This window comes from Cervus elaphus, chromosome 13 (assembly GCF_910594005.1).
Source record: "Cervus elaphus chromosome 13, mCerEla1.1, whole genome shotgun sequence".
Taxonomy (NCBI): Eukaryota; Metazoa; Chordata; class Mammalia; order Artiodactyla; family Cervidae; genus Cervus; species Cervus elaphus.
This window is the reverse complement of record NC_057827.1, coordinates 17,788,387-17,815,513: the sequence shown is the minus strand read 5'-3', so window position 1 is coordinate 17,815,513 and position 27,127 is coordinate 17,788,387. Positions and strand designations below refer to the sequence as shown.

At 50.4% G+C, this 27,127-nt stretch overlaps 1 protein-coding gene across 1 annotated transcript in view; it reads right to left on the bottom strand.

Annotated features, from left to right (window-relative positions):
• The window catches only part of RGMA (repulsive guidance molecule BMP co-receptor a), a 49,002-nt gene extending 25,444 nt beyond the window's left edge, over nt 1–23,558 (bottom strand). Inside the window, exons 1-2 of the mRNA XM_043922091.1 lie at nt 23,243–23,558; nt 2,465–2,580 (exon numbers count right to left, since the gene is read on the bottom strand). Coding sequence (XP_043778026.1) covers nt 2,465–2,580; nt 23,243–23,256 — 130 coding nt within the window. The 5' untranslated portion in view covers nt 23,257–23,558. The remainder of the gene's footprint in view (nt 1–2,464; nt 2,581–23,242) is intronic.
• Nucleotides 23,559–27,127: the final 3,569 nt, after the last annotated feature.

Here is a 27,127-nt window from a genome sequence, read left to right as displayed (position 1 = left end):
CTCCCCACCAGACCTGCAGGTTCTCTGACTTTATCCCCAAGCAGCCCCTCTGCCGACAGGTCAGGAATTCGATAGTCCATCTCTTTGTGGTGGAAATGATCCATTTCACCTCTTAAGAGCCTCTCTTCTTGACCCAGGATTCCGGAGCCCACACGTTCTCAGAGCCCCCCAGTGTATCCCGTACGGGCATCCTGGAAGCTCAGTTTTCAGCAAGGTGGGCAATTTTGACTAAATGCGCCTGTCAAGGCCTCAAATTAGAAGAAACATTAGCCAGTTGGCATGACAGTGCAACAGCTATCTGCTCTATCTGCCAGGGTTTAGTTACCAGCCTTGAAGCCAAAAAGAAATGGGCTTCTTGGAAACAAGTGATGGAATTCGGGCTGTGAATTATATAACCCACCAGCTTTCCTCAGACTATGGGGGAGACGTTTAAAGTTTTCTAAGATGGAGAAATGAAAACAGCAAATCCCCCCACCACCCTGGCAACTCCCTCCTACCTCTGAGTACCTCCTGCCAGCCTTTCCTTTCCTCTCCCTCCAGCCCAAGAAGCTAACAAGTGCTGCTGCTTTAAGAGCGGGAAGGTGTTGTTTTAAGGGCCTCTAAGCCCCCCTTCTCAATTTCAGCTCCAAGCTGAGATCACATCCCCCATGGCAGCCAAGGGACAAAAGCCATTTATCAGCCTATCTGATAAAACCTCCAATGGGCTGGATCTTTATCTGAACCAAATCGAGATGCACACACACTGCAAACTCCTGCTTCTCCAAAAGGAGGGATTTCTTTTCTTTTTGAAAGAAGAGGGTCACTTCAAATTTTATTTTCCTAGTTCTTGGGAGGGAACCAAATCAACCAGACCCTCCTATGGGGGGAGGCAGGGGGGTGGAAGGGTGGAAACTGCCTTTTAAAAAAAAAAAAAAAGGAAGAGGAGGACGACTCCCTGCTGCTTGACATGGTGTGGAGGTTGTAATATTCCAGGGAGAGGGTGCAACGGGTGGGTCCGAACTCTTTGAGGCATTGACACCCTCCATCCTGTCTTTGGCCGGGGCCTCCCCAATGGAATCCTGGGCTACGAGCAGGTTGCGGCTCACCCGCGACGCCCTTGGGGCGCGCGTGGCCGGGTGGGTTCCGGGGAGGGGGGTCCCCCGCCCCGAAGCAGGGCTGGGGCGGGAAGGTAAACGGATCCTTTCTCCCTTACCGCTGCGGCACGGTCCTCCCACCGGGAGCCCCAACTTGCAGCCAGGCCGGGTCCGGACTGCCCAGTTCTGCCAGTTCCTGAAACCCAGTTGGCTGAGGAGCAAAACAAAACAACCCAATCCCCGGTCTAACTCAAGTCCTTTCTTGCAAAGCTCGGGAGAGCGCGGGGGCTGCGGATTCGTTCTGGCTGTGGAGCGAAGCAAGCTCTCAGTTTTGCAAAAAGACACCTCGGAACCCCGCAGCACAATGGAAGGGGCCGGGAAATCCCGCCTTGCATCGGGGACCATTTGGTCCGTGACGTTGGGTTTATTTGTATTTTTTTAGCAAGGGGAAAATGGATATAAAGGGTTTAACTGGCGTTTCCAAGCTGTGAGTAGCATATGGCAAAAATGGAATAAAAACTTTAATGAAACATTATAAAGAAAACAGACCCGGGATTTACGTTTCGTGCCTTCCCCCTCCCCCCGAAAGGAAAAAAAAAAAAAAAAAGTAAAGAAACTGGAGCGTTTGGGAAGGAACAAATGCTTCTCTGTGGAGTTGGTCTCCCTTCCCCCAACAAAAACAAGAGGTCCCGGCTCGGAGGAATTTGAAAGCAGCGATCTGCCAAAAACATTGTGAAAAACTATGGGGGATTCATTGGAAACAGATGGGCTTTTTCAGCTTTAATTCTGAAATTCTCTCCCTTTCTGACACAATAAAAATAAACAGGGGGCGACGCGGGATGTTATCACACAGAAACAAGGGGCCGGCGGTGCCCAGTCCGTGGGCTTCCCCGCGTGGGCAAGCCCGTGGGGGCGGGACGCGGTCCCGCGGGAGGGGGCGGTCCGGGGCTCGGCCGGGACCTCAGGGGCGCCCCGGCTCCATCCCTGGGCACCGGACAGGTCTGCAAACTGCGGGACGAGAAGCTAGAGAAAGTGCCCCCCGGATCCGAGTCCGTGCCACCCTTTCTCCCCCTTCTCCGGGGCCCCTAAGTGGAGCGTCCCGGGTACCCCCTTTTCTGGGAAGTTGGGAGACGTCCCCGGCGCCTGCGATCTCCCCGCCTGGCTCTTTCTCATTTCAGCCCGAGAGGGTCCCCCCCCCCCCTTAGCCAGATCCCCACGCGCATCCATCGCGCCTTCGGCTGGACGCGGGAGAAACAAAGACGCGTGGAAACGCGAGGCGGGGGCCCGAGGGCGCCCGGCGAGCCTGAGCTCCGACTCGCCCGCAGACCTGTGGCCCGGCGCCGCGAGGAGACCCGGGGAGCGGCCGTCCCCGGGCTGGGGCAGTGCCTTACCTGCGGGGAAGCTGCAGAGGAGGAAGGCGAGGGTCGGCCAGAATCCCAGGGCTGGACGTCCTGCCCCTCTCCCCATACCCATCCATCCAGCTCGGCCTGTTACCACTAGCCTCTCCCTGGAAGAAGAGTTCAGGAGAAAAAGAAGAAGCAGATAAATCACGCTGCCGAGAAAGGGCGGCCTCGCTCCGCCGGCGGGAGCTGCGAGCCGGGAGGCTCGGTCCACCTCGGCCGCGGGCGCCCGGCGCGCCCCCCCGCCCCGCGCGCCCCTCCCTCGCCGGCCATCGCCCGGCTCCCCGCCAATGTCGGCGCGGCCCCGCGGCCCCCGCCGCCGCGCGGCCCGCCCCCTCGAGCTCGGGTTTCAGCGCGGCCGGCGGGGGGCGGGCGGAGAGGAGCTGGGCGGGGACCGCGCCGCGGCGCTGGCCTCGGGGACCCGGGGAAGCCGGGGACTGTGGGCGCGCCGCGGCGCCCCGAACCCCGCGGATGTACAACCGGGAAAGGCCCCAATCCCCCGAGACGGCCGAGGCCCGCAGGGTGCAAGGACGGCCACGCGGCGCCCCCGCCCCCCCATCTTCCCTACAAGTGGCCAAGCTAAGTAGAAACTGAGCTTCAAAAAAAAAACAAAAACCACCAGGACCCCTTTACAACCAGACCGCAGTCCCGAAGTCGCCACTGACACCCGGGCTCTTCTCTCGCTCCGATCTGTCCCGGGTGCAGGAGGCTGAAAGATCCGGATGCAGGACGCATCCGAGGTGGGGCGGGGTGGCCCTCCGGATCTCCCACCCCCGACCCCGTGGTCCCCGGGCTGGGGGCCCCCGAGCCCAAGGGAGGCGGCGGGTGGCGACCCCCGCCTCCCACCCGTCCCCCCACCCCGAGGCGCGGATGCTGCGGTCCCCCGTGCGCACGGCCCGGACTCCAGGGCAAGGCCACCAAGGCGGCTCCTGGGAGGGCATCAGGGTGGTGACTTCCTTTAACTCGGTCACTTATTTTTCCAGGAGTAAAATGTCTCCTCCTCAAGATTGCCGAGGCCTCGCAGCTGTCTTGCGGCTGTTGGGCTATTTAAGAGAGACTGGCAAGGTCCCTTGAGAAAGGCCTTTTGGATGGAACACAAATAGGCCGGAGCAAGTGGTTTTAGTCAGACCCCTCCCTCTTTCGGGGACCCTCCTCACCTCACTTGCAAGCCTACTCATCTGGTTCTTTGGAAAAGACTTCTGCGTTTTTATCCCACTCCGATGTTTCCCTTAAGCTCTGCGGCAGTCGGTCACTCGCTGTGGGCCGCGGAGGCCGCAGGGCTGGGTCTGCCTTCGGGTCGCTGAGGCCTCCCAGGGAGTGGAGCTGGGGCGGAGAAAGCTCTGGGCTCTGGGAAGAGGACCCTTCCTGCCAGAAGTAGTCAAACTGCTGAACCTGGCTTCCACAAAACAGGTAGGAAAGACGACTAACACCTCAAGCAGCCAGGCCACCGGGCAAAAGCGAGCCGTTGTCTCCTCAGGGAAAAATGCCATGATGGCCACTGCTGGCCTTGACAATCTGGAGTGCCACCATACTTCTCTCAGAAATTTAGGTCTCAGTCCAACAGGCTCTGTCTAATTATCATTAACGCCTCTCCCCTCAAAAAAAGGGGGGGGGTTATTTTAAGCCCCTATTGGCAAAATGCTAGAGGTTCCTCCGAGGAAAGGCCACCATCTCAAAATCCAGGTCTCAGATTGCATTCCTCAGGCTTGGCCCGACCAGCAGCCAGACCCACAGTTTATTCTCTAGAATCGCAGGATGGCCCCAGCACAGTGAGGCGGGCCCAGAACCAGACCGCACAGAGACACCTTTGAGGTCCACCAATTAACACCCTCTGCTAGATCCTGCCTTTCACAAGTTAGTTCTAAAGCTTCTCGCTAATGAGAGAGAGAAAGCGTCTATTAGCATTCCCAGCAGCCCCACCCCCACACAGCTGCAGCATCTCCAGGTCAGAGAATGGGACTCCGGGACCCCACAGGGAGGCTGAGAAGGCGGCCTGCGAGCAGGCCCCTTCAGGCACTGTCCTTGCCCAAGAGCGGGGGCCTTTGGCTGCAGGACTTTTTAGCTTGTGGACCTTAAGGTCTCTGTTTGCAGGACTTTGAGCCTTTACACTTCAGTGTCTTCATCTATGGGGCAGGCTGATAACATTGCCACCCCAAGACTACAATTGAATACAAACGTACTTTGGAGATGTTGTGGGTTCCGTTCCAGGCTACCGCAACAAAGCAACTGAGCAAGTCACATGAATTTTTTTTTTGCTTCCCAAGGCTTATCAAAGTTGTTTACACTATGTTGTACTCTGTTAAGTATGCAATCGTATTATGTCAAAAAGACAATATGTATATCAGGTGGCGCTAGTGGTAAAGAACCTGCCTGCCAATGCAGGAGATGTAAAAGACGCAGGTTTGATCCCTGGGTCGGGACGATCCCCTGGAGGAGGGCACGGCAACCCACTCCAGTATTCTTGCCTGCAGAATCCCATGGACAGAGCAGCCTGGCGGGCTACAGTCCACGGGGTCGAAATGAGTCAGACACAGCTGAAGTGACTCAGCGGGATACGGAGGTGGGAGGGAGGGTCAGGACGGGGAACACATGTGCACCCGTGGCTGATTCATGTGAATGCATGGCAAAAACCACCACAATATTGTAAAGTAATTAACCTCCAATAAAAAAAAAAAAGAAAACAAAAATACTTTGCTGCTAAAAAATGCTAACCATCAAGTGAGCCTTCAGTGAGTCAGGAATCTTTTTGCAAGAGTCACATCAAAGATCACTGATCACCTAACAAATATAACAGGGAAGAAAAAGGCTGAAGGACTGAGAGAATTACCAAAATGAGACACAGAGACACAAAGTCTGTGAGGCAAACGCTGTTGGAAAAATGGCATTGATAAACTTACTGGGTGCAGGGTGGCCAAAGACCTTTGATTTGTTTTAAAGAAAGCAGTATCTGCGAAGTGCAATACTACAAGGTGTGCCTGTAGAATCTGGGAGGGACACTGGGCCATGGACGCACCCCAGCATTCCTGCTGGGGCCTGGCCGCCCTCTGGGGAGGAGACCCAATTCCTACAGCATAAGGGCATCATCTGGGCAGGGGCACAAAGGGCTTCCTTCTCACAGCAGAGATGTGTGAGGCTGGATTTGGACATCGTAAAAGTAGAGATTTGGCTTTCACACAGCTGAGACTATGAAGAGAAACCCAGCCACAAATAGAGCAATATGGGGTTGTGTTGACCTTGAGGAATCTGTCTATACTGGCCAAACCAACCAGCTTATTACTGACAACTCCCCGGCTCTCTGCAAAAATAAAAAATTCTTGAAATGTTGGGTTTGGGAACTCAGCACTCCATTTGCCATAGAAACTCACCTAACTCCGCGTGTAGCTGACTTAAGACTAACAGCTCTCGTTACCTTCTGACCACTTGTGCGTTTTCCCTGGAGACTTTGTCATGCTTCGGCTCCCTTTCCCTCAGTCCTGGCTGTGGAGGTGCCCGCACTGAACCACCATCCCTCATCTCTCCCTTTCCACCTTGGGGGGCGGTGATAGTGCTATGTGATGAAGGGGCAGAGGGCTTCTGGAAAGCAAGGTCTACATAAGGTTGAAACCCTCCCAGGGGCAGGGACTTCTGGCTTCCCCAGCCTCTGGGGTATGAACAGGTGTGTTCTCAAGTCCAGGGCTTGAGTCATCGGTCAATAAATACATATTTAGGACTAGTGCATGCTAGTCCCTGGGGGACGAAGAAATCAATAAGACAACTCCTGTCTGCTGAACTGCTGGTAGAAATAGATATTAGAGGAAGGTGAGGGGGAAAAGTAGAGGTCAAGTGAACAGCTGACCACCTGGGGAAGGCTTGACCCAAAATTTTGCGAGGTGTCTTCGTAGATTCATTTTCACTAAGAATGATAGTAATAGGGGCTTCCCTGGTGGCTCAGTGATAAATAATCTGCCTGCCAGTGCAGGAGACACAGGTTCGATCCTTGATTTGAGAAGATCCCACATGCCTCAGAACAATTTTAAGCCCGCGAGCCACAACGACTGAGCCTACGCTCTAGAGCCTGCGCTCTGCAACAAGAGGCTGCTGCAGTGAGAGGCCTGTGCGCCGCTACCCAGCCTCTGCTTGCCACAACTGGAGAAGAGGCTACGCAGCAGCAAAGACCCAGGACAGCCAAATAAATAAATACAATTTGGAAAAGAATGATAATAATAATGGCTTATGCTTTAATGTGCTCTCACATTATGTCAGGTGCCGGCTAAGTGCGTTCCATTTCTAGACACTTTAAGCTAAGGTAGTTTCCATTATTATCCCCATTTTGCAGATGAGGAAACTGCGGCTGGGTGAACTTAAGTACTCACCCAATTACCAGCTAATAAACTGCAGAGCCAAGCACACCAAACCCCATCCCTGACATGTTGTATGTGTCTTTCATGCCAATGATGCAAGTCCACACTGGGCTTAAAGGCAAGGCGAGACAGATAAACTTAACAATCTCTTTCAAGAAGGAATAACAGACTCTGACAGGGAGGCACAGAACATAGGCGCTGGGGGCCTCCAGCCCAGACTAGGGTGCAGTGTGGGAAGTTTTCCCAGTGTGGGTGTGCGCCAGGGGAAGATGGTGGGCAAGGGAGGAGGCACAGGGCAGGGCTTCCAGGTAGAAGGAACACCAAAGATACCATTTACCAAGGTGTGGCTTGTCTCAGGAGCTGGAAGATCTTGATGATGGCTATAGGAGAAAGAGGTGAGGCTACAGAGACAGTAAGAGCCTGGGAAAGCCTCTGCAAGGCCAGCACATGCTCTGCTAGGGTGTGCATCTTTAGAACTCGGGAGCCCCACCCAAAGCCTCCTGAAGAAAAGAGATTTATTCCTTTGGGAGACCATCTCAGGGGACTTAACAATAATACAGATGCCCAGGTGCCACTTAGGGCTTTCCAGGTGGTGCTAGTGGTAAAGAATCCACCTGCCAAAGCAGGAAGACTTAGGAGACGCAGGTTTCGATCCCTGGGCTGGGAAGATCCCCTGGAGGAGGGAATAGCAACCCACTCCAGTATTCTTGCCTGGAGAATCCCATGGATAGAGCAGCCTGGCGGGCTACAGTCCATAGGGTGGCAAATAGTCGGACATGACTGAAGCGACTTAGCAGGCAGGCACCACTTGGAGCATCTGAATTTGAATCTCAGGAGGTAGAGCCTTGGGTTTCCGCATTTTTAATGAGCTCTCCCAGGTGACAAAGGTGTAGGGATTTGTAGGTTTTAAGTTCTGTCACCCTCCATCAACCTTGGGTGCACATAAGACCCAGGTTGAGTCAATCAGTTCATCCTCTTGGACTTGAAGTCCAGGCGAGACAGAGAACCCAACGATCGCTTTCACTAAAGCAGAGACTGGCACGTGACCCAGGCTGACCAATCAGAAGCTGTCCTGAGACTGTTGCCATGGAGAAGCGCCTGGTTCTGAGCTCTGATTCCTCCATAGGATGGATCTGGGGGGAGTAATCTGACAGGAAGGCGAGTGTTGAAGAGTGCTGTGGGTTGAAGCTGTGTCTGCAGAGTTGGCATATATATATATTATTATTATTAAGGTTGAACTGTGTCTGGTGAGCTTTTCAAAGACTGATGGAAATTTTCAGGGCTAACCATCCCCATGCCACTCTCTAGCCTGTGATTCTCCCTGAAGCTTCATCTTAGCTCCTCGGAGTCAACCGAGAGCCTGTTCCAGCTATGGGAGCCAACAAAGTCCTAGTTTTGCTGAAACTGGTTCGATTTTGGGTCTTCTCGTGTCTAGGCACATTTCCGACCAATCAGGAGAAAGCTAAGGTCCAATACTGGTCCCAGGAAGTATTTTTTGCCATCCTCAGAAGTGCAGGGATGTGTTGTCAGTTCAGCTCAGTCACTCAGTCGTGTCCGACTCTTTGCGACCCCATCGACTGCAGCACGCCAGGCCTCCCTGTCCTTCACCAACTCCCAGAGCTTACTCAAACTCATGTCCATCAAGTCAGTGATGCCATCCAACCATCTCATCCTCTGTCATCCCCTTCTCCTCCTGACTTCAATCTTTTCAGAGTCTTTTCCAAGGAGTCAGTTCTTTGCAAAAGGTGGCCAAAGTATTGGAGTTTCAGCTTCAGCATCAGTCCTTCCAATGAACACCCAGGACTGATTTTCTTTAGGATGGACTGACTGGATCTCCTTGCAGTCCAAGGGTTTCTCAAGAGTCTTCTCCAACACCATAGTTCAAAAGCATCAATTCTTTATTGCTCAACTTTCTTTATAGTCCAACTCTCACATCCATACATGACTACTGGAAAAACCATAGTTTTGACTAGACGTACCTTTGTTGGCAAAGTAATGTCTCTGCTTTTTAATATGCTGTGTAGGTTGGTCATAGCTTTTCTTCCAAGGAGCAAGCACCTTTTAATTTCATGGCTGCAGTGGTTTTGGAGCCCAAGAAAATAAAGTCTGTCACTGTTTCCATTGCTGTGTTGTCAATGGCTCTTAATCCATCGGACTTCCAGGTGGCACTAGTGGTAATGGATCTGCCTGTCAATGCAGAAGACGCAGGAAATGCAAGAGACGAGGGTTAGATCTCTGGGTCAGAAAGATCCCCTGGAGTGGGAAATGGCACTCATTTTTTTTTTTTTTTTGGCTGGAAAAACTCACTCACTGGCAAAATTTCTTGAGCCTCCTCCACTCCTCACATTTGAAAAAATTTTCCCTGTACCACGTTTTGAGGAACTCAGTTGTTTAGTGGGACCCAATCCTCTTTTGTAATTATCCCTCAAATTCCTCTTTTTTAAAAATTTATTTTTAATTGGAGGATAACTACTTTATAATATTGTGTTGGTTTCTGCCATACATCAACATGAATTGGCCATGGGTGTACATAGGTCCCCTCCGTCTTGAACCTCCCTCTTACCTCCCACCCCATGCCACCCCTCTAGGTTGTCACAGAACACCAGATTTAAGTTCCCTGCATCATACAGCTCAAATTCCTCTTTCAGACTTCAAGGGCTACACTGAGTCTGGCCATCTCAGGTTTGATAAACCAGAACTGCTCAATCTCTGCATAACCTTTAAGGTTTTACAGACTTTGATCATATCACCTTTCTGGCTTCATCTTTCCACGCTGACGTCCTTCAAGAATAAAGCACTCAGCTTCTTGGGAAAGCCTTCTGTTTGGGCGATTACTCACCTTCCTACAGTTCTGAGATATTTTCCTCTAGGAGAAGGTCATAAAACTGCCAGGTTTGGGTAGAGCCCAGGGAGAGCACTATTTTTGGCTAGTGTCCAATACCATTTCTGAACACTTGGTCCTGCATGGCCTTTAGCAAACAAACATTTTGCAAAGACCCTCAATATTCCTTGGGAGCTATAAACAGCCTGGATACAGTCTGTTATTTTTGTAATTTGGATTATGTTTTCCTAAATGCATTGGATGAGACTTGCCCCTGTGAAAGCTTAATATGCATCTTCTTGTAAACTCATAAACTGGTCCTGCAGTTAATCACCATTTGTTTGCCATCTCTCCACAGAGTCTGGAACCATTTCATCTGCAGGCCTGGAATCATTCATTCCTCCAGATGATCTATGGGCATTTAAACAAAGTCTGGGAGCACTGGCAATCCTTGGGGATCCCCACTGTTTATAATTCTTCATTTAGAAAAGTACCTGTTTATCATATTTTTTGTTTCCTATCTCTAAGGACAATTCCGATCCATGGCGATTTCCCTCTGCATTCTGGAGGAACTTACTATTGGAAATGATCTTTGGGGTGGAACTTTGTCAGAAGGAATTTTGAACGTCTAAACATAATTCTTCCCTGCGTTTCTCCAGGCCTATTTCTACCTCCTCAAGGAATGCTAATAGATGATCGGTCCAGTTTCATGTTCTCTTTTGAGAAAGTGTGTTGTGCTTTGGCCAGTTAATTAGGACTTTACAAAGTGCCTGCTGACACTACTTTTTCAGTATCTATTCCACCAAAGTGACTATTAAATGTGACCCTTCCTGGATGGGTGGGCTTCCTTTGTGGGCAGAAGGCCCGGCATGTACGCCCTTGGGCGAGGGCCAGTGTGGAAGGAAAGTTGCCTTTTTTGGCCACCGAGATATGACTGCCATCTTTAATTGCCACTTCTCCCTTTCCTCCACATGGTCCCGGGGTAGAGGGCCACAGGCTTTCCTTGACCTGTTTGTTTCTATGACGACTTAGGAATCTCCCTGCTTCTCTTCTTCCAAAGTATGGTTCTCACTGTCCTTACTCTGGCATCAAGAAACCTCTTTACCGTTGATTCTGGAAAGCCTTTCATTGCGTTCCCATTTTGGCTTATCTTGTTGGGTTTTTTTTTGTTTTTTTTCTTTGCTGCAGGCTTCTTTTCTCTCTGTGTGCACGCTGCTTTCTCAGTTCTGAGCTCTGTCCCTTACCCCAAGGGACGCTTATCCTTACTAATTAAAACATGCAGATTTTTTTTTTTACAATATTTTAATGGATTTTTGAAACACACCTTTCCCTGACATTCCAATGGCTCTCTTTAGAAACTGAATAAATATTCCACTTTCTCTTTGAAACCTCTCAATGGATTTAAAACACATTAGCAGATTTTATTTGCTCTTGGCCATGTCTTTTGCTTGCCTGATGGCTTAGATGGTGAAGAATCCACTTACAGTGCAGGAGACCCTGGTTTGATCTCTGGGTTGGGAAGATGCCCCAGAGGAGGGAATGGCAACCCACTCCAGTATTCTTGCCTGGAGAATCCCATGGACAGAGGAGCCTGGTGGGCTACAGTCCATGGGGTCGCAAAGAGTTGGACACAACTGAGCAACTAATACTCTTCACATGTCTTTTAATGTCTATGATCAGGTTAGTAAGATCCCTCCACCGCTACAAGGCAGATTCTTTTAATCAGTTTTTCTGTTTCATTCATTCAACAAACATTCACTGAGTACTCTGCTCTGAGCGGGTTTTGGGGGTTCTCAGATGAGCAGCAGACAGTTTTGCACCCCCCTCCTGGAACCCCAGGGGGGCAGTCAGATGTGGAGATGAAGAATTCTAGTTCTGAGGACACTTGAGCGTGGTGTTTGTGTGGTATCTCAGGAGTCTCATCTTTATTTCCCATTCAGTTGCCACAAATCAACTTGGGACCTAACAAGGCTGGGGAGCCTTTCAGAACTGGGGTCTCTGTCAGTAGCTTCTTTAAGGAACTGGACCACTGTCTGCAGAGCAAGACGTCATTAGCACCAGCTATGGTGACAGCTACATCACTATTGGCCTCAAGACTGGAACACCATCTGTCAAAATTCCACCTTGTGGACAAACCACATCAGACTGCCCCGTGGGGTGGCATCCCTGCTCAGGGGTCCACTTCCGAGGACCAGGTTGGCATGGGACGGCTGTGTGGAGTGTCTGCCCCAGAACCTTCCAGAAGCACACCCCTGCTGGTAGACATGTGCATATTCATGGTGCTGGAAAGATATAAAAGGGATTTTTTTTTTTTTTTTTAAAGAAAACACAGAGACAGCAAATTTCCTGGACTTTCTGTTTCCTTCAATATAACATCAAATTTATTTCAAGAAATTGAAACAGTATTATACACACGTTAAAAAAATCAATTTCCTGTTAAATGAAATCAGTTCACTATCCCTGGAGGTCGTGACTATTTACAGTTTCATGTGTATCTTTCTAGATATTTCCGTATGCATATAAGCACACGTAAAATCAATCAAGCAATCGATATCTCTAGCTAGCTAGCTATCATTTTACCAAAAAGTATTAGCAAGCCCCCAACTGCTCCCTCCCCAATGGGTATTTCCGATTTCATTCTGTCTCTCAGTGAAATAGCCCTGTAAGTCCCTCCACTCATGGCAGGAGCTGAAGAGACTAAGAACTGGGTTCTCCAGCCAAAGGGGATATATGTCCGCAGAGAGAGATTTAAATATAAAACAGTTCATGTGAACAAAGAAGCAGACTCAGATTTACAGAGAACCAACTAAGGTACTTGTGGGGAGAGGGGAGTGGGGAGGGGCACTGTAGGGGTGAGGAGTTAAGAGATACAAATTATTAAGTATAAAAGAAACTTCAAGGATATATTGTACAACATGGGAGATACAGCCAATATTCTGTAACAACCATAGATGGAGAATAATGGAGAATAACTTGTACAAATTGTGAATCCCTATATCATGCACCTGTAACATGTAACATTGTACACCAGCTATGTTGCTATTGTTGTTTGGCTGCCCAGTTGTGTCTGACTCTTTGGGACCCCATGGACTGTAGCACGCCAGGCCTCCCTGTCCCTCACCATCTCTCAAAGTTTGCCCAAACTCATGTCCATTGCATCAGTGATGAGCTGCTTGTTTGCATCAGGTGACCAAAATACTGGAGCTTCAGCTTCAGCATCAGTCTCCTTCCAATGAGTATTCAGGGTTGATTTCTTTTAAGATTGACTGGTTTGAGCTCCTTTCTGTTCAAGGGACTTTCAGGAGTCTTCTCCAGCACCACAGTTTGAAGACATCAGTTCTTCGGTGCTCAGCCTTCTTTATGGTCCAGCTCTCACAACCGTACATGACCACCGGAAAGACCATAGCCTTGACTATATGGACCTTTGTCAGCAGAGTCAGCTATACCCCACTTTAAAAATAAATGAAATCCACGTGAGGGATGCCAATTGCCTTTAAAAAATTACATCCTCTTTTTCTCCTGGACTTAATTCCCACTTTCAAAAACACGTATTCTGTCTTCTCTCATCTGTAAGTTAGTAAATCCACATTTACCCCAACTTACACGGTAGAAGGTAACCTGAGTCAGGTCATCCAGCTGGCTGAGTGGCAGAGTGGGGTTTGGGCAGGTCTGGGTGACTCCCAGCCGTCACCTGCCACCTCTGATGTGCTCACTGGCTCCTTCCCAGGCACAGAGATGTTGGGTTTTCTGTCTGCCTCTACTGACCCTTGTCCATCTATTAATACGTGCTCATCTTCTTACTCAGGACAGAAGGAAGGATTCCCTTTGAGATCCCCCAGTCTCGTTGGAGGCCTTCAGATGATCTACTAACAGTTTCTGGGGTCTCATTTCCATCATGTAAGCCCCTCCTTTCATCTATTTGTACCTCTCCTTCTTGACCCCTGAGACTCTCAGTAAGCTCCTGGAGTGGCTTCATTCTTTCTTTTGCTACATCTTCCCTTTCTCCCTAGATGGGATTATGCACTAGTATATAGCTGGAGTTTCATTTATGAAAGTCTTCCTCACTTTCCTCTCCAGTTCTTGTCCATGACTCCAGCACACACCTACCAGCTGGTCTACAGCTGCCAATTCTGCCTACAAAGGTCAGTATGGGGGGATAGCATTTGTGAATCGCTTACTTGTCAGGGTTGAGATCGAGACTTTTAATTAATTTATTTATTTTTCTTTTTTTGGCGGCAGGGTGCGGCATGCAGGATCTTAGTTTCCTGAGACTAGGGATCGAACCTGCGCCCCCTGCAGTGGAAGTGCGGAGTCTTAACCACCGGACTGCCAGGGAAGCCCGAGATTGAGAGTTTTTAGACACTGAAGTGGATATGGAGAAAGAGAGAGACCTGGGGTTTGGGACAGGTCTACGTCTAGCTGTGTGGCCCCTGTCCCATCCTATCTCTGGACCCGCAGCTTCTCAATCTACAGAATCATGACCTGGGTGCCCCACACCCCTGGGGGGTGGTGTCTCTCAGCTTCATAGTCTGGTGTCTCTAGGGATTCAGTGACCAGGTGTTAGCTCTGTAACTAAATGGCCTTGCCCACACCTGAGTCTGAGGAGCCACTCTCGGGCCCCATCTGGACCATTTCTGGGTTCCCCCAAGCGAAATGTTGATGAGCAAGTAGGAAATGTTATTTGAAAAGTGACATTTCTATGTTTTAGTGCCAGCATGAAATTCTTCGGCAGTCATTCCCAGCAATACGACCGTATATCTGAAAACACAGCTTGAAAACACTTAGTAACCTCGTTTTAAAACAACTTTTGGGTGCCTATACTAAGATGCCCCAGGTTCCTACAATGGAGAACAGACCACCCAGCATGTTCCTCTTCACATTCCAGTAAGTTCTTGGGAGAAGAACCAGCTTGGACCCATTTATCCACCAAATGGCAACTGTTTCAACTGACAGTGCGTCTGCATCTCTCCCAACCAGCAGAAGGCCACGGTATTTGGATTAATGAACAAGTTGGTGCCAAGCACAAATACCATAGGCATTTAGCAATAGGAACAGATAACCAAGTTATTCATCAAATTCAAAACTGTTTAGAATGGCTAATGCAAAGCTGAAATAAAGAAGATCCCCAGCTGATGGGCGGTGGGGAAGGGTGCCAATCCAGGACAAAACCAATGCATTGCTTTATGTGACATTCTCTCTACTACCATGGTTTTCTTTTTTTAATTTGTTGGAGGCTGAGGGAATGTCTTCACTTTTATATTAGAGAGTCAGTATAGCATGCTGGCCAAGAACATAAAGTCTGAACAGATACTCTAAACCTCAGTTATCCCATCTGAAAAATGGGGATATACTTTGGCTGCCTCATAGGGTTATTGTGAAGATTAAATGAGTTAACACAGTAATAGACCACTTAGAACAGATGCTAGGAATAGAGTAAGTGTTGATAAGTAATTGCCAATGTTAGTCTTACATTACCAATAAGAACCATTGTTTTGACTGTAACAAAGTATCTACTATACACTGGAGCCTTTGGATGTGTGGGAACTGTGGGAAAATCCGCAGAATTCCCCCAAGGACTTTTAGTTTTTAAATTAAAAAAATACTTTTTATATAATTTTTAAAGGTCACACTCCATTTACAATTATTACAAAATATTGGCTCTATTTCTCATGTTGCACAAATACATCCTTACAGCCTATCTCACACCCAGGGGTTTGTATCTCCCACTCCCCCACCCCCACTGACAACCACAGGTTTGTTCTCTATACCTGTGAGTCTGCTTCTTCTTATTTTGTTATATTCACTGGTCTGTTGTATTGTTAAACTTCCACATACAAGTGGTATCATACAGTATTTGTCTTTCTCTGTCTGACTTACTTCATTTAGCATAATGCCCTCCAAGTCTATCCATATTGCTGCAAATGAGGCTTTGACATCTTGGCAATTGTAAGTAATGCTGCTGTGAATATTGGGGTACATGTATCTTTCTGAATTAGTGCCCAAGGACTTTTAGATAACCTTGACCTCTGGGTGGGTTCTAAGTGCATTATCAGTTATACTCAAGTTTTGTTGAGCAACCGCTGTAAGACAAAGTCTCCCACATAGCTGTAGGCTCATCTCAACAATGTGATGGACACAGCTGTTTCAAAATGAGGAGACCGAGACTCCGGGAGATTAAGTGATTTGTCCAAGGTCACTGAGAATATAAATGTCAGGGAGAGGATCAAACCCAGGTCTGTGGGGCCAAGTCCAGTGCATTTCCCACCAAATCACAGCTACTTCTCATTTTCACCAGGGCTTACTTTTTCCTGTTAGTCAAATAATATGCTCCATATATATAAAGATGGCTCATGATTAGAGATGTGAATATGTTTAGAGATATACTGTTTTCCATAAACAAACAAAAATATTAAAATGTTTTAAGAAAAGAAAAATTTTCCCGAACCATCTCTCCTACTCTATCCCCATAAAAACTTAGGAAGTTGAAATAAAGATTTTTTTTTTCTTTCTTTTGGGTATTTTTAGGTCAAGTTTTCATAGAGTTTTCACAGAGCACTTACCTGGGCTTAGCTCAGTTGCCAAGTTGTGTCTGATTCTTTGAGACCCTTTGGACTGTTGCCCGCCAGGCTCCTCTGTCCATGGACTTCTCCAGGCAAGAATACTGGAGTGGGTTGCTATGTCCTCCTCCAGGGGAATCTCCCCTGACCCAGGGATTGAACCCTCATCTCCTGCATTGGCAGGAGGGTTCTTTACCACTTGAGCCACCGGGGAAGCCAAAAGCCTCTGAGCGACAGGTAATATTACACAAGATGTTTAGGGAATGCCAGCTACAGTATCAATTCATTGCAGTCCCTTCAGACCTCAAGCCATTCAGAGCCTGTCTTAAATTCAAAATCAGATGGGCTTCCACCCCTAGAGACTGGTCACTGACCCAGAAAGGGAAGACTTGGGCGCCTTCTTGGTTTGGTTTGGGTGTCATCTTGGCTTGGGTTTGCTTTACCCTCATTGACTCTTGGCCCAGGTGTGTGTATATGGGGAGCCGTAGGTTCCCTAGCAATGCATCCCTGAAGTCAGCAGACTCTCCCAGTAGCATCTATTTGCTCATGAAGAAACCAGATGCTTGGAGTTAAGGAATCTCCTTTCTCAAAATGCTCTCAGCAGAGAAAAAGCAATGTAAAACCTCACCGCATGGAAGAGCGTCGCATCAAGCTTTTCGTTACCATATGACCTTGAGGTACCCAAGGACACAAAACCAAGGATAGTAAGGGGAGCACTTTGAAATCGGTATTCAGAAATTTGACTTTCAAACTATTTTAGTTGTACTGACTGATGTAAAACAACATAAACTCCCATGAACTCCTTGTTCTGTGGCAGAAATGACTTACCAGACCTAGCAGTGAGGGATTATTAGCAAGTCTGGACCTGTGAGGGAAGTGATCATGGACCTCCTCACGTCTATAGGTGAGCCAGTCCTCAAGCTCTACAGTTCCAATTTTTAAATTTTGGCCACACCACGAAGGTTGCCGGATCTCAGTTCCTCAACCAGGGATTGAACCTGGACCACAGCACTGAAAATGCCAAATCCTAACTGCAAGACCACCAGGGAACTCCTATCAGCTCTGTATTTCTTTGTGTTTGCATAAATGGAAGCCATCTGAGAAAACACAGTTGTATTAAAAATCGATTTATTATTTATATTTTACCTCTTTTCCATAAATGATGTTAAATTAAATGTGGCTCAGACGGTAAAGAATCCACCTGCAATACGGGAGACCTGGGTTCGATCCCTGGGTTGGGAAGATCCCCTGGTGGAGGGCATGGCAACCCACTCCAGTATCCATGCCTGGAGAATCCCATGGACGGAGGAGCCTGGCGGGCTGCAGTCCATGGGGTCACAAAGGGTCAGACACGACTGAGCGACTAAGCATAGCACAGCACGCAAATGAAAGTCATGTACCCGAACTTCCAAACAAGCATGAATTCTTATTTTCTTCAAGGTGCCCATTGTTTTGAGGAGAGCTGGCAGCTGTTACAATTCTGTGGATGAAATGTGCCTTTCCGCGTGGCTCTGCGCAAGGCTCTGTCAAACCCCCACCCTGACGCGGGGTGCGCCCGCTCTCGGCCAGGCGGGACGTCACGGTTCACCTGTGAACCACGGGGCAAACTGCATGAAGGACGTGGGCCGCTCACAGGTACTGCAGGAAGGGCCTGGTGTACCTCCGGGGCCACACGGGGAGGCCAAGGCCAAGGGCGAACAGAGAGACCTGACTCGGGGCACACGCCTTTAGGGGCCGTGGGTAGAGGCTGCCGGGGTTCCTGACCTAAGGCCGGATTGGTCAATTCAAACCAAAAACGTGGGCTTCCGCTGAGCCTGAAGCGGGTCTCAGCTAAGGGGGGCACAAGCTGAGAGGAGAGACTGTGGATCCTTCTCCTGGGGAGAAGGAGAGACTGTGGGTCATGACCCCTGGCTGCTTTCTAGGGCGTGCACTTGCACGAGGGGGCTGGTGTCAATTTAAGCTCCCCACAGCCCTCCTGGCCAAACAAAACGGATGCAGAGGCAGCGATACCACAGGGTTCAGTTCAGTCGCTCAGTCATGTCCGACTCTTTGTCACCCCATGAATCGCAGCACGCCAGGCCTCGCTGTCCATCATCAACTCCTGAGGTTTACCCAAACTCATGTCCATCGAGTCGGTGATGCCATCCAGCCATCTCATCCTCTGTCATCCCCTTCTCTCCTGCCCCCAATCCCTCCCAGCATCAGGGTCTTTTCCAATGAGTCAGCTCTTTGCATGAGGTGGCCAAAGTATTGGAGTTTCAGCTTCAGCATCAGTCCTTCCAATGGGGTAGCTTAGCTAAACCCTCAGCAGCCCAGTGGATTTGTTCTTGTGCGTGTGGGTGTGCTCAGTTGCTCAGTCATGTCCCACTCTTTGCAACTCCAGGGATTGCAGCTCGCCAGGTTCCTCTGTCCATGGGATTCTCCAGGCAAGAATACTGGAGTGGGTTACCTTGCCCTCCCCCAGGGAATCATCCCGACCCAGGGATTGAACTGGAGTCTCTTTTGTCTCCTGCATTGACAGGTGGGTTCTTTACCACTAGCGCCATCTGGGAAGCCCAAAAGATGCCCTGCTGCTGCTGCTAACTCACTTCAGTCGTGTCCGACTCTGTGCAACCCCATAGACGGCAGCCCACCAGGCTCCGCCGCCCCTGGGATTCTCCAGGCAAGAACACTGGAGTGGGTTGCCATTTCCTTCTCCAATGTGTGAAAGTGAAAAGTGAAAGTGAAGTCGGTCAGTCGAGTCCGACTCTTCCCGACCCCATGGACTGCAGCCCACCAGGCTCCTCCGTCCATGGGATTTTCCAGGCAAGAGTACTGGAGTGGGGTGCCATTGCCTTCTCCAAAAAGATGCCCTAGTGAGATAGAAATCAACAAGCTTTAAGGCTCTGCTCATCTCTATGCTCATCTCTGCTATGTGTCTTGTGAAGGACACAGAATCTAAAAGATTTAGCTGTGTTTTACCAGATTGTTGACAGAATCTTTTGTTTTCAAGTTTCTGCCAGATTTTCAGACTCTGACAAACCCAGGATCCTGATTCCTGAAAGCTCTCCATCTTGGAGTGTTGCTTTAAACAAAACAATCGAAAAAAGAAAAGCAAACTCAACTGGCAATTTTATCATAGTTTTCTGCATAAACAGTGTCTGCAGCACTTTCATTCTTTACTGTAGTAAATCTGGATATAATAATTTTATAAGGTATGTACACACATTTATGTTTTTCAAGTAGCAGTGACTTTTAATATTTTGGTGGTGGTGGTTTAGTTGTTAAGTTGTGTCCAACTCTTGCAACTCCATGGACAGGAGCCCACCAGGCTCCTCTGTCCATGGGATTTTCCAGGCAAGAATACTGGAGTGGGTTGTCATTTCCTTCTCCAAAATGGTTGCAGAATTGATGGAAACTGTTAGCCATTCAGTCATGTCCGACTCTCTGCGACCCTGTGGACTGTCGCCCCCCAGGCTCCTCTGTCCATAGAATTCTCCAGGCAAGAATACTGGAGTGGGCAGTCATTCCCTTCTCTAGAGGATCTTGCTGACCCAGGGATCAAACCTGAGTCTCTCACATTGTGGGCAGATTCTTTACCCTCTAAGCCGCAGAGACAAATTCTTAAATCTTTCAAAGGGGGCTATAAAAGATATTTGCATTTGGCCTTTTTTCCCAATTTCTGCCCAAATCACAACATTTCTTTTTCTTCCAGCCCTTAGAATTATAAAGTTTCACACCTCAGTAGGCATTCTTGCCTCCTTATCCTTAGGCTCTAATGAGATACAGCACTTTCTCCTTATGGGTCAGATCTGGCTAAGAAACTGTCATCCCTTTAAAAGATGTTCATTTTTTCACCAAGGAAACTGACTTCTGACCAACTTTGCCTGCACACTTGGGCAAGGCAGTCCTTAATTTTTTCCACCATCCTGTTCATCACTCTTCAGAGCAACGTTGCTAAAGGAAGGGAGGCTGAAACTGTACTGTCGCTCAGTCAGAATGAGGAAAGGAGAGACCCGTCATCTGAAAGGCCTGATCTCCCCTCTTCAAGTTAAGTCTCTGTTAAGTTTGTTCAATGAATAAACAATGCATGTTGTTTGAAAAGCAAAGCCATTCTCCTTGAGAGCCATAGGGACACTGCAGACACTTAAAAGTTGTCTTGGAATGTTATAAGTCAAATTCTAGAACAGTGATCTTTAAGGAGGGGTGCCCTTTCATTTCACGGAACAGATGCCAATAAGCCTGCACTTTGTCTGTTTAGGATCAGTTTCATTTGCCTCTCTTCGTGGGTGGCAGGCTTTGGGAGAGAGTATCCCTCTAAGACATGACTTAATTTGGGGACCATACTTGGAAAAGCAAGTGCTTGAGTTTAATTTGTTTGGTAGCAAGGCTGAAGGAAAAAAGCCCAGTAAACTTGCAGAAAACCTTGGCCACACCTCTCCACCTCTCTGGGCAACAGTTTTGAGAAGTGGAAATCCCAGAACGTCTTCCTGACCGCTTCCCTAGAAGCAGCGAGCATCACTGTGAGAGTGACTTGAAACAGCGCCCGCCCTCCCCGTCCTGGTGTTAGGAACGCTCAGTACCTAATCATTTTATTTCGCATCTCTTCATCTAAGGATTTCTCTATCTGGCCCCCACGGGCTGGTTTAAAAGCCAAGTCAAGGGGCGTGTGAACTAGGGGCTTCTCATCCTCCACTGTGTATTATTACACACAGTGGGGAAGGATCGAATCAGGCCTCAGAGAGGCCTGGAAGGAGAGAAAGCAGACAGAGGTTCCCTAGCGAAGGTCACAGAAGCCCTCTTTGAATAAGATGCCACGTTACAGCAAGGCCCTTTCTGTCCTAAATCTAGTTATTAAATAAACACCCGCAAAGGGGGACACAGTTTGCGACAGCGTGGGGAGTGAGCGGAGAAGCCATCTCTCATTTGGAATGTCTGTTCAGAGCATAAGTGCCTGTCTACCACCTGGGAAGGAAAGGACGGAAGCCGGGTTATTGAAAAAAGGCAGCTGGGGACCTCCCTCACCACCTCCACAGCGCAGAGGCTCTGAAGGGGGCAAGGACCCTCCCCACAAGGAGAGCACCACACCGCTCTGCAAGGAACCGGCCGACCCTTCAGAACAGGGAGAGTCCAGCTCATTGCTAATATCATCTGGCCTGGAAGGTGGGAGCAAAAACCAGGCTCCGAGAGACGGTGGAGTCTGCCTGGCTCTGGGGGCCCCACCCACAGCCTTTGTCGCTGGGTTTGCCATCCAACAAAGTCTGCCCCAGTTGCTAATTGGGGATCATGTCCCCTATAAAGGAGGCCTGCTTGTTGCCTGCCCTGGAAGTGGAACAGCAGGAAGTCTCTGTGCAAAAAAAAAAAAAAAAAAAAAAGCCATTTTCGTATATTACACCTCTCTTGGACAGATTTGTGCCAGCCTCTTTTCCAGTTCTCCTTCAGCTGCCCTCCAGAGCACAGCCCATCTCTTTTCTAGGGTCAGGGCTCAAGACTCCCCTGACAAATCACTCGTGTCTGTGATGCACAGGAGAAGAGCACAGTCTGGGCACAGGTTTTGCCAGTTTTTGCAACACGTGTCCAGAACAGGCGCTGGCTCACCGCTGGTAACATTCTAGGTTATGTTTGTGCCGTGTGTGCTCAGTCGCTAAGTCATGTCCCACGTTTTGCGACCCCATGGACTGTATCCCATGGGATTGTCCAGGCAAGAATACTGGAGTGGGTTGCCATGTCCTCCTCCAGGCGATCTTCCCCACCCAGGGATGGAACTCATGTCTCAGTGCATCTCCAGCATTGGCAGGTGGCTTCTTTACTACTGAACCACCCGGGAAGCCCTATGCTTGTGAGAGAGGACCCTAAAGTCAGAAGAAGAAGGTGACGGATCTTCTCCAGGTGAAAGCCTGCCACTCAGTGCGACCTGCAATTCTGACCCGTGAGCTGGGCGCGCGGAGCTCTGTCGTCGCTGCGCTTCAGCTCAGCCGGAAGGTAAATAAATACAGCGGTGAAAACTCGTCCCTGGGTTAGCTCCTGCCTCCCGGAGAGACGCCGGAGTCTCCCACTTTGAGAACATCCAACTTCCAGGCCTAAAAGAAACGCGCGGCTCATCATTTCCGCTAGATGGCGCGATGTCCCTTAATCCGTCCGCAAGACACCCGGTTTATAAAAACAAATACAATCCGACGCCTTCCGAAACCACACCACATAATAGCAGCTCGCGGGCGCCCATCAAAAAAAAAAAAAAAAAAAATCTAAATCTGGGGGAATTGACTCTACGTCCGAGCAAATCCAACGCAATCACATTAACAGGCTGCAATCAAGAATTGCACGGGGGCGCCCCCCTCATCGCCCTCCCCCTGGGTACACCTGTTCCCCCGCCCCAGCGCTTTCCCTGGGATGGGCCACGGCTGGCGTCACGCGCGGAGCCTTCGCTGCGCGGAGCCCGCCGGGTCCACCTGTCCGCTTAGGAACACCAGGGTCCCCCGGGGTCCTACCCCTTAAGCACTCAGCCCAAGCCCCTCATCTTCCTGCGCACCTGCCCTCCCAGGCAAGGGACCGCTCGGACCCGAGCCCACACAGCGCCGCGTCGACGCCCCCTCTAACTAGGCAGCTTGGCGCAGGGCAGGGGGACGCGGCCCGGGCGAGTCGGGCCAGTGAAGGCTCACGGCGGGACGGCCCGGTGGCCCGCTCGGTCCCTGGCCCCGCGGGCCGATCGGAACGGCCGCCCGAGGAGGAGGTGGCCGCGCGGGAGAAACGGAGCTCCCGGCACGCGCACAGTGGTACAGACGGTCGCCGGGTGTGCCCAACCGCGCGCGCTGCGGGCTGCCGGGGGAGAGCATTTTAGGGGAAAAAAAGAACAAATACCAAACCACAAAAACTTTACTGCTGCCAAGAGCTCAAGCGATCGAGGCGCAGCAAAGCTCCAAATCTGGGCAAGATGAAAGCAAGATGAGACGCAGGGTTGGGGAGGCGAGGGGTTCGGTGGGAACCAAAGCGGTGCAGTGGCCCGGGCAAGTGGCGGCGGCGGCGCCTCGGGGCTGTCAGAGCCGGGTCGGTCTCGCTCCCGGCGCGCGCTTACCTTGGCGGCTGCATGAGCCCCTGCAGCCCGCGGGGGGTGGCGCTGGCCGGGCGGCGGGCGAAGAGGGGGTGCCGGGGCGCCGCTCTCGGCCCCGGGGCAAGGTGGGAGGGGCTCAGGAGGCGCTGGTCCCCGCCACCCCGGCCGGCTCAGCAGCGGCCCGGGGCGCGCCGCCTGCTCCCGGGCTGCATGCTTGCGAGCGCCTGGAGGAGCCGGCCCGAGAGCGAACGGCGAGTGCTTCCCCAGCCCAGAGGCTCGGGAGGCGCAGCCCGCGCTCCGGAGACAACTGCCGAGTCGGGCTGCTAGGGCCAGCCCCCTCCCTCGCCCGGCCTCCGCCCGCCGCCGCCGCCGCCGCCGAGCGCTCGGCGTCTCGAGGTTCGTTTGCGCGCGGAGGGGAGGGGGCGGGCCGGGCGCCCCGGGCGCGAGCAGGGGGCGAGGCGGGCGGGGCCGGCGGGAGGGGGCGGGAGAGGAGGCGGCGGTGCGGACTCGGATTGCCCTGCCCTCCGCGGCCGCACCTTCCCGCATCAGCACCCGTTGAGGGGTGGGCTGGGGCTGCGCACGATGCAAATCGATACTTCCCTAAACGCCCGGGTCAGGGGGGCGCGGGGGACAAGTGCGGCGACCCTCGAGGCGCCTGCAACTTTCCCAATCTCCCGCTGGGATGCCCTGGAGAGCACGTTTCCATCATCCTTTCTAAGGTGGTCCAAGGGTCAGGGACCGGGGCGGGGTCGAGGGGAGTTGCTCTGAGGTTTCTGGAATAGACCTTCGCTTCCAGGAGAAACGCCGCTGCTCTCTCCAGAGGTACACCTTTGTTGTAGACTGAGATGTTTGTTTTAAGACTCTTCTGTTGGAAAACTAACACACGTACGTTAAATGTGTAATGCACAAATACGCTGTTGCATACAATAGTACAAAGCTCAGGCATATCTAGAGGGTAAAGACGACCGTATCACGTCCCCCCCACCTTGCAGCCGCTCCTCAGCGGTCACCTCGGGTCGGGGTGTGCTCCGCTGCGGGTCTTTCTCGTCCTTGCTCTGCCCTTTTACCCGCACACGCGCGGATTGCAAGTGGATTCTCACGGGCTTTTCAAAAGACTGTTTGACCGCGCGGCGCACGCACACACTGGCGACAACACAGCCACTTGAGCTGCGATAAATGCCCCAGAGGCTTCCGGAATCCGGAGAAAGATCCGGATCCCTGCAGTGACAGACAAGGAGCCACCCCATCGCCCCGCACAAATCAGAAACTGCAGCTGGGCCCTGAAGTCAGCCTGAACACACACCTCACGCCCCTGTTAGCGCTGCGCGGCTGGAGAAATTGGCCAGCGCATTTCAGACGGGGTGATGCCCTTGGCGTTTTTTTTTAAACGGAAAACAAGCTGTCTTTGGATTTGGATGTGATGAGACCTCTTTGGATTTGCACAATAAAAAGGTTTTATCTACATTAAAAGGCGATCGTTGTTTATGCTTGTGGTCCTGAGGGATGTGGTTTGAACACTATATTCTGTTTTATTGGCATTGAGATAGTCTATAGCTGAGATATAAATAAAATCCATGTGATTTAGCAGGAAGAGATTGGGTATTGGGATCGCTGGTTTCTATAATTAGGTCTGACCTTGGGCAAGAGTTCTAGCTTTGTTGGGCCTCAGTTTCCTCACATAGAGGAGTTGTACTAGATTTTGGGAGAGGGAGCGTGAGGGGGAGAGATCCAGCCCTAACAGTTGGTGAAAACTGATTTTTTCCTTCCTCTGTCTTTCAACTCAGCTCTAACCTCTCCTCCGTAGGGAATGGCTATTCCAGCACCACATGTTTCCCTTCCTAATAGTGATCTCACTTTGCAGTTATGCACTGGTTAGCATGACCCTTATCTAGTGTGTCCTTCTCCCATCAGACTGTAAGCACATTGAAGGCAGGAGTCTGGACCACTTGGGGTCCTCATTGCATCCTCAGCATTTAGTATAGTGCCTAGCACTTGATAGGCATGCCACAAGAATCTCTGAATCACTATCACCCAAATAGACAGTTTCTTACTGCTTGTCCAACTCCCTTGTCATTTTAAAAAGATCTGTAAGTGGAAACATTTTAAAATGAAACCTTTGGAAAGGACCCAGAAGGGTTTTCCTTTCTTGGGGGACAAACAGTTCACTGTCTAGATGAGGACAGATGATTCTCAGCTTAACCATAGGCCGTGGAGACAGCTAGCTGCTATTTACCTTGATGAGCACCGGCTCCCACGGAGGAGATAACAAATATGAATGTCACTCATTAAAGTGCTTGATTAAGGTGGAACCAGGCAAAGGCAGTTGCAATGCACACATGAGCAGTCAGACTTAAATGAGGCCATGGGGTGTGTTTAGGGTGCAAATGAACAAATGTACATGCTCTCAACCAACCATCTAGAAACACTCCTGATATCAAGTTCCAGGGATTGCTTGTCTTTCTTTACTGCAAAGGACCTGAATTCCTTAAAAAAAAAAATGAACAGGAAATGGGCTAACCTGGGTCCAAGAGTTAAAAAAAAAATTAAAGCCACTATGAAAAAAGGGCTGGTGGTGGGGGAAGTGAAGGTCTAATGCAGTCTGAGACTAATATCTGTAAGTTTCTCTCTTGTTCCGTGTACAGAGTTACTGGGAGAGGTTAAAATCTGGCTTTACATTTATAGAGGAAAACGAGAGGGCTGGGGTTTCCATCCCTTCTCGGCTGCTTTTTTCTTTTCTCTTGTTTGCAAGGGATAGGTACAGCCCTGGATGCTCAATCCAAGTCCCTTGCGCAAGCTTCTGGTTTCCACAGTGAGCCTTAGTCTGCTGGGAAGTGTGCAGTGTGGGTGAGGCTGATGGGGCTGGAGCCTTTGGTGCCACCCCCCAGTGCAGGGAGCCCTGTGTTCCTGGGGTGTGGAGCATGGAGCTGTTTCTAGCGAGGGGTGGCACCTGTAGGCGAGAGCACACTCTCCGAAAGTAAATTCCCGATGAAACTGATTAAGGCTTCTTCCCAGCTGGCAAAGCAGTGTGAAGTGAGCTGGCACGACTCTCCGCTGAGGGCTGGCACCTGGACTGTCTCTTTGGATTGAGTACCACTCCATCATGACTTTCTGGGGTAAATTCAGGTTCAAAAGTAAAAGTGAGGCTTAAAGGAGAAGCAGGTCAGGAGCTGTCGTAGGAGCCTCTTAAAGAGAGAGGGACTGGCTGTCCCACACCTGGCTTCAGCAAGACACAAGGAGAGAGTAGATGCTGAGGTCTTAACTTGTTTGGCACAGACCCCCATGAGGTGGGGTGGATGGCATCCCAGAGGCATCGCCTGCCCTAATAAACCCAGCGCGTTTTGTGTCAAGCAGTTATTCTCTAGCTGGCGCTGTGCTGGACCCAGCAGCAGGCACTTACTTGAGGAACACAGCCTCTGCCCATAAGACACATGCAGTCCAGTGGGAGGAAGGAAGGTGGAGCAGTGAAGTCTCAGTAGCTGGGGTTTGCGGGGGGGTGGGGGGGGGTGGGGGGTGGGGGGCGGTGCCTGAACAGCTCCAGTTTTTCATTTCATCAGCCTCTGTCCTCATATAATTATAGTGACACAGAGTGTTTGTGTAAATGCAGGTTTAAGGCCAGACTCAGGCCTTCCCTTCCAACCAGACTGCTGCTCATAACTCTCTATAGACTCTGGAGTTGACACTACAAGGTAGAGGGGTAGACAGTGTCATAGGATTCAGAAGTTGGAAGGATTGGGAACAAGTCCTTATGGAAGAGGTGTCGTTGGAGATGGTCTCCGATGGATGGACTTGATTTTAATCTGCGGATGTTAGGGGAGCAGGGAGAGTATTCCAGGTGTCGGGGGTGGGTGGGAGGAGTCCCATGGATAAAGTCCTGGAGATAGCAAAATGTGGGAAGTTCAATAAGGAATG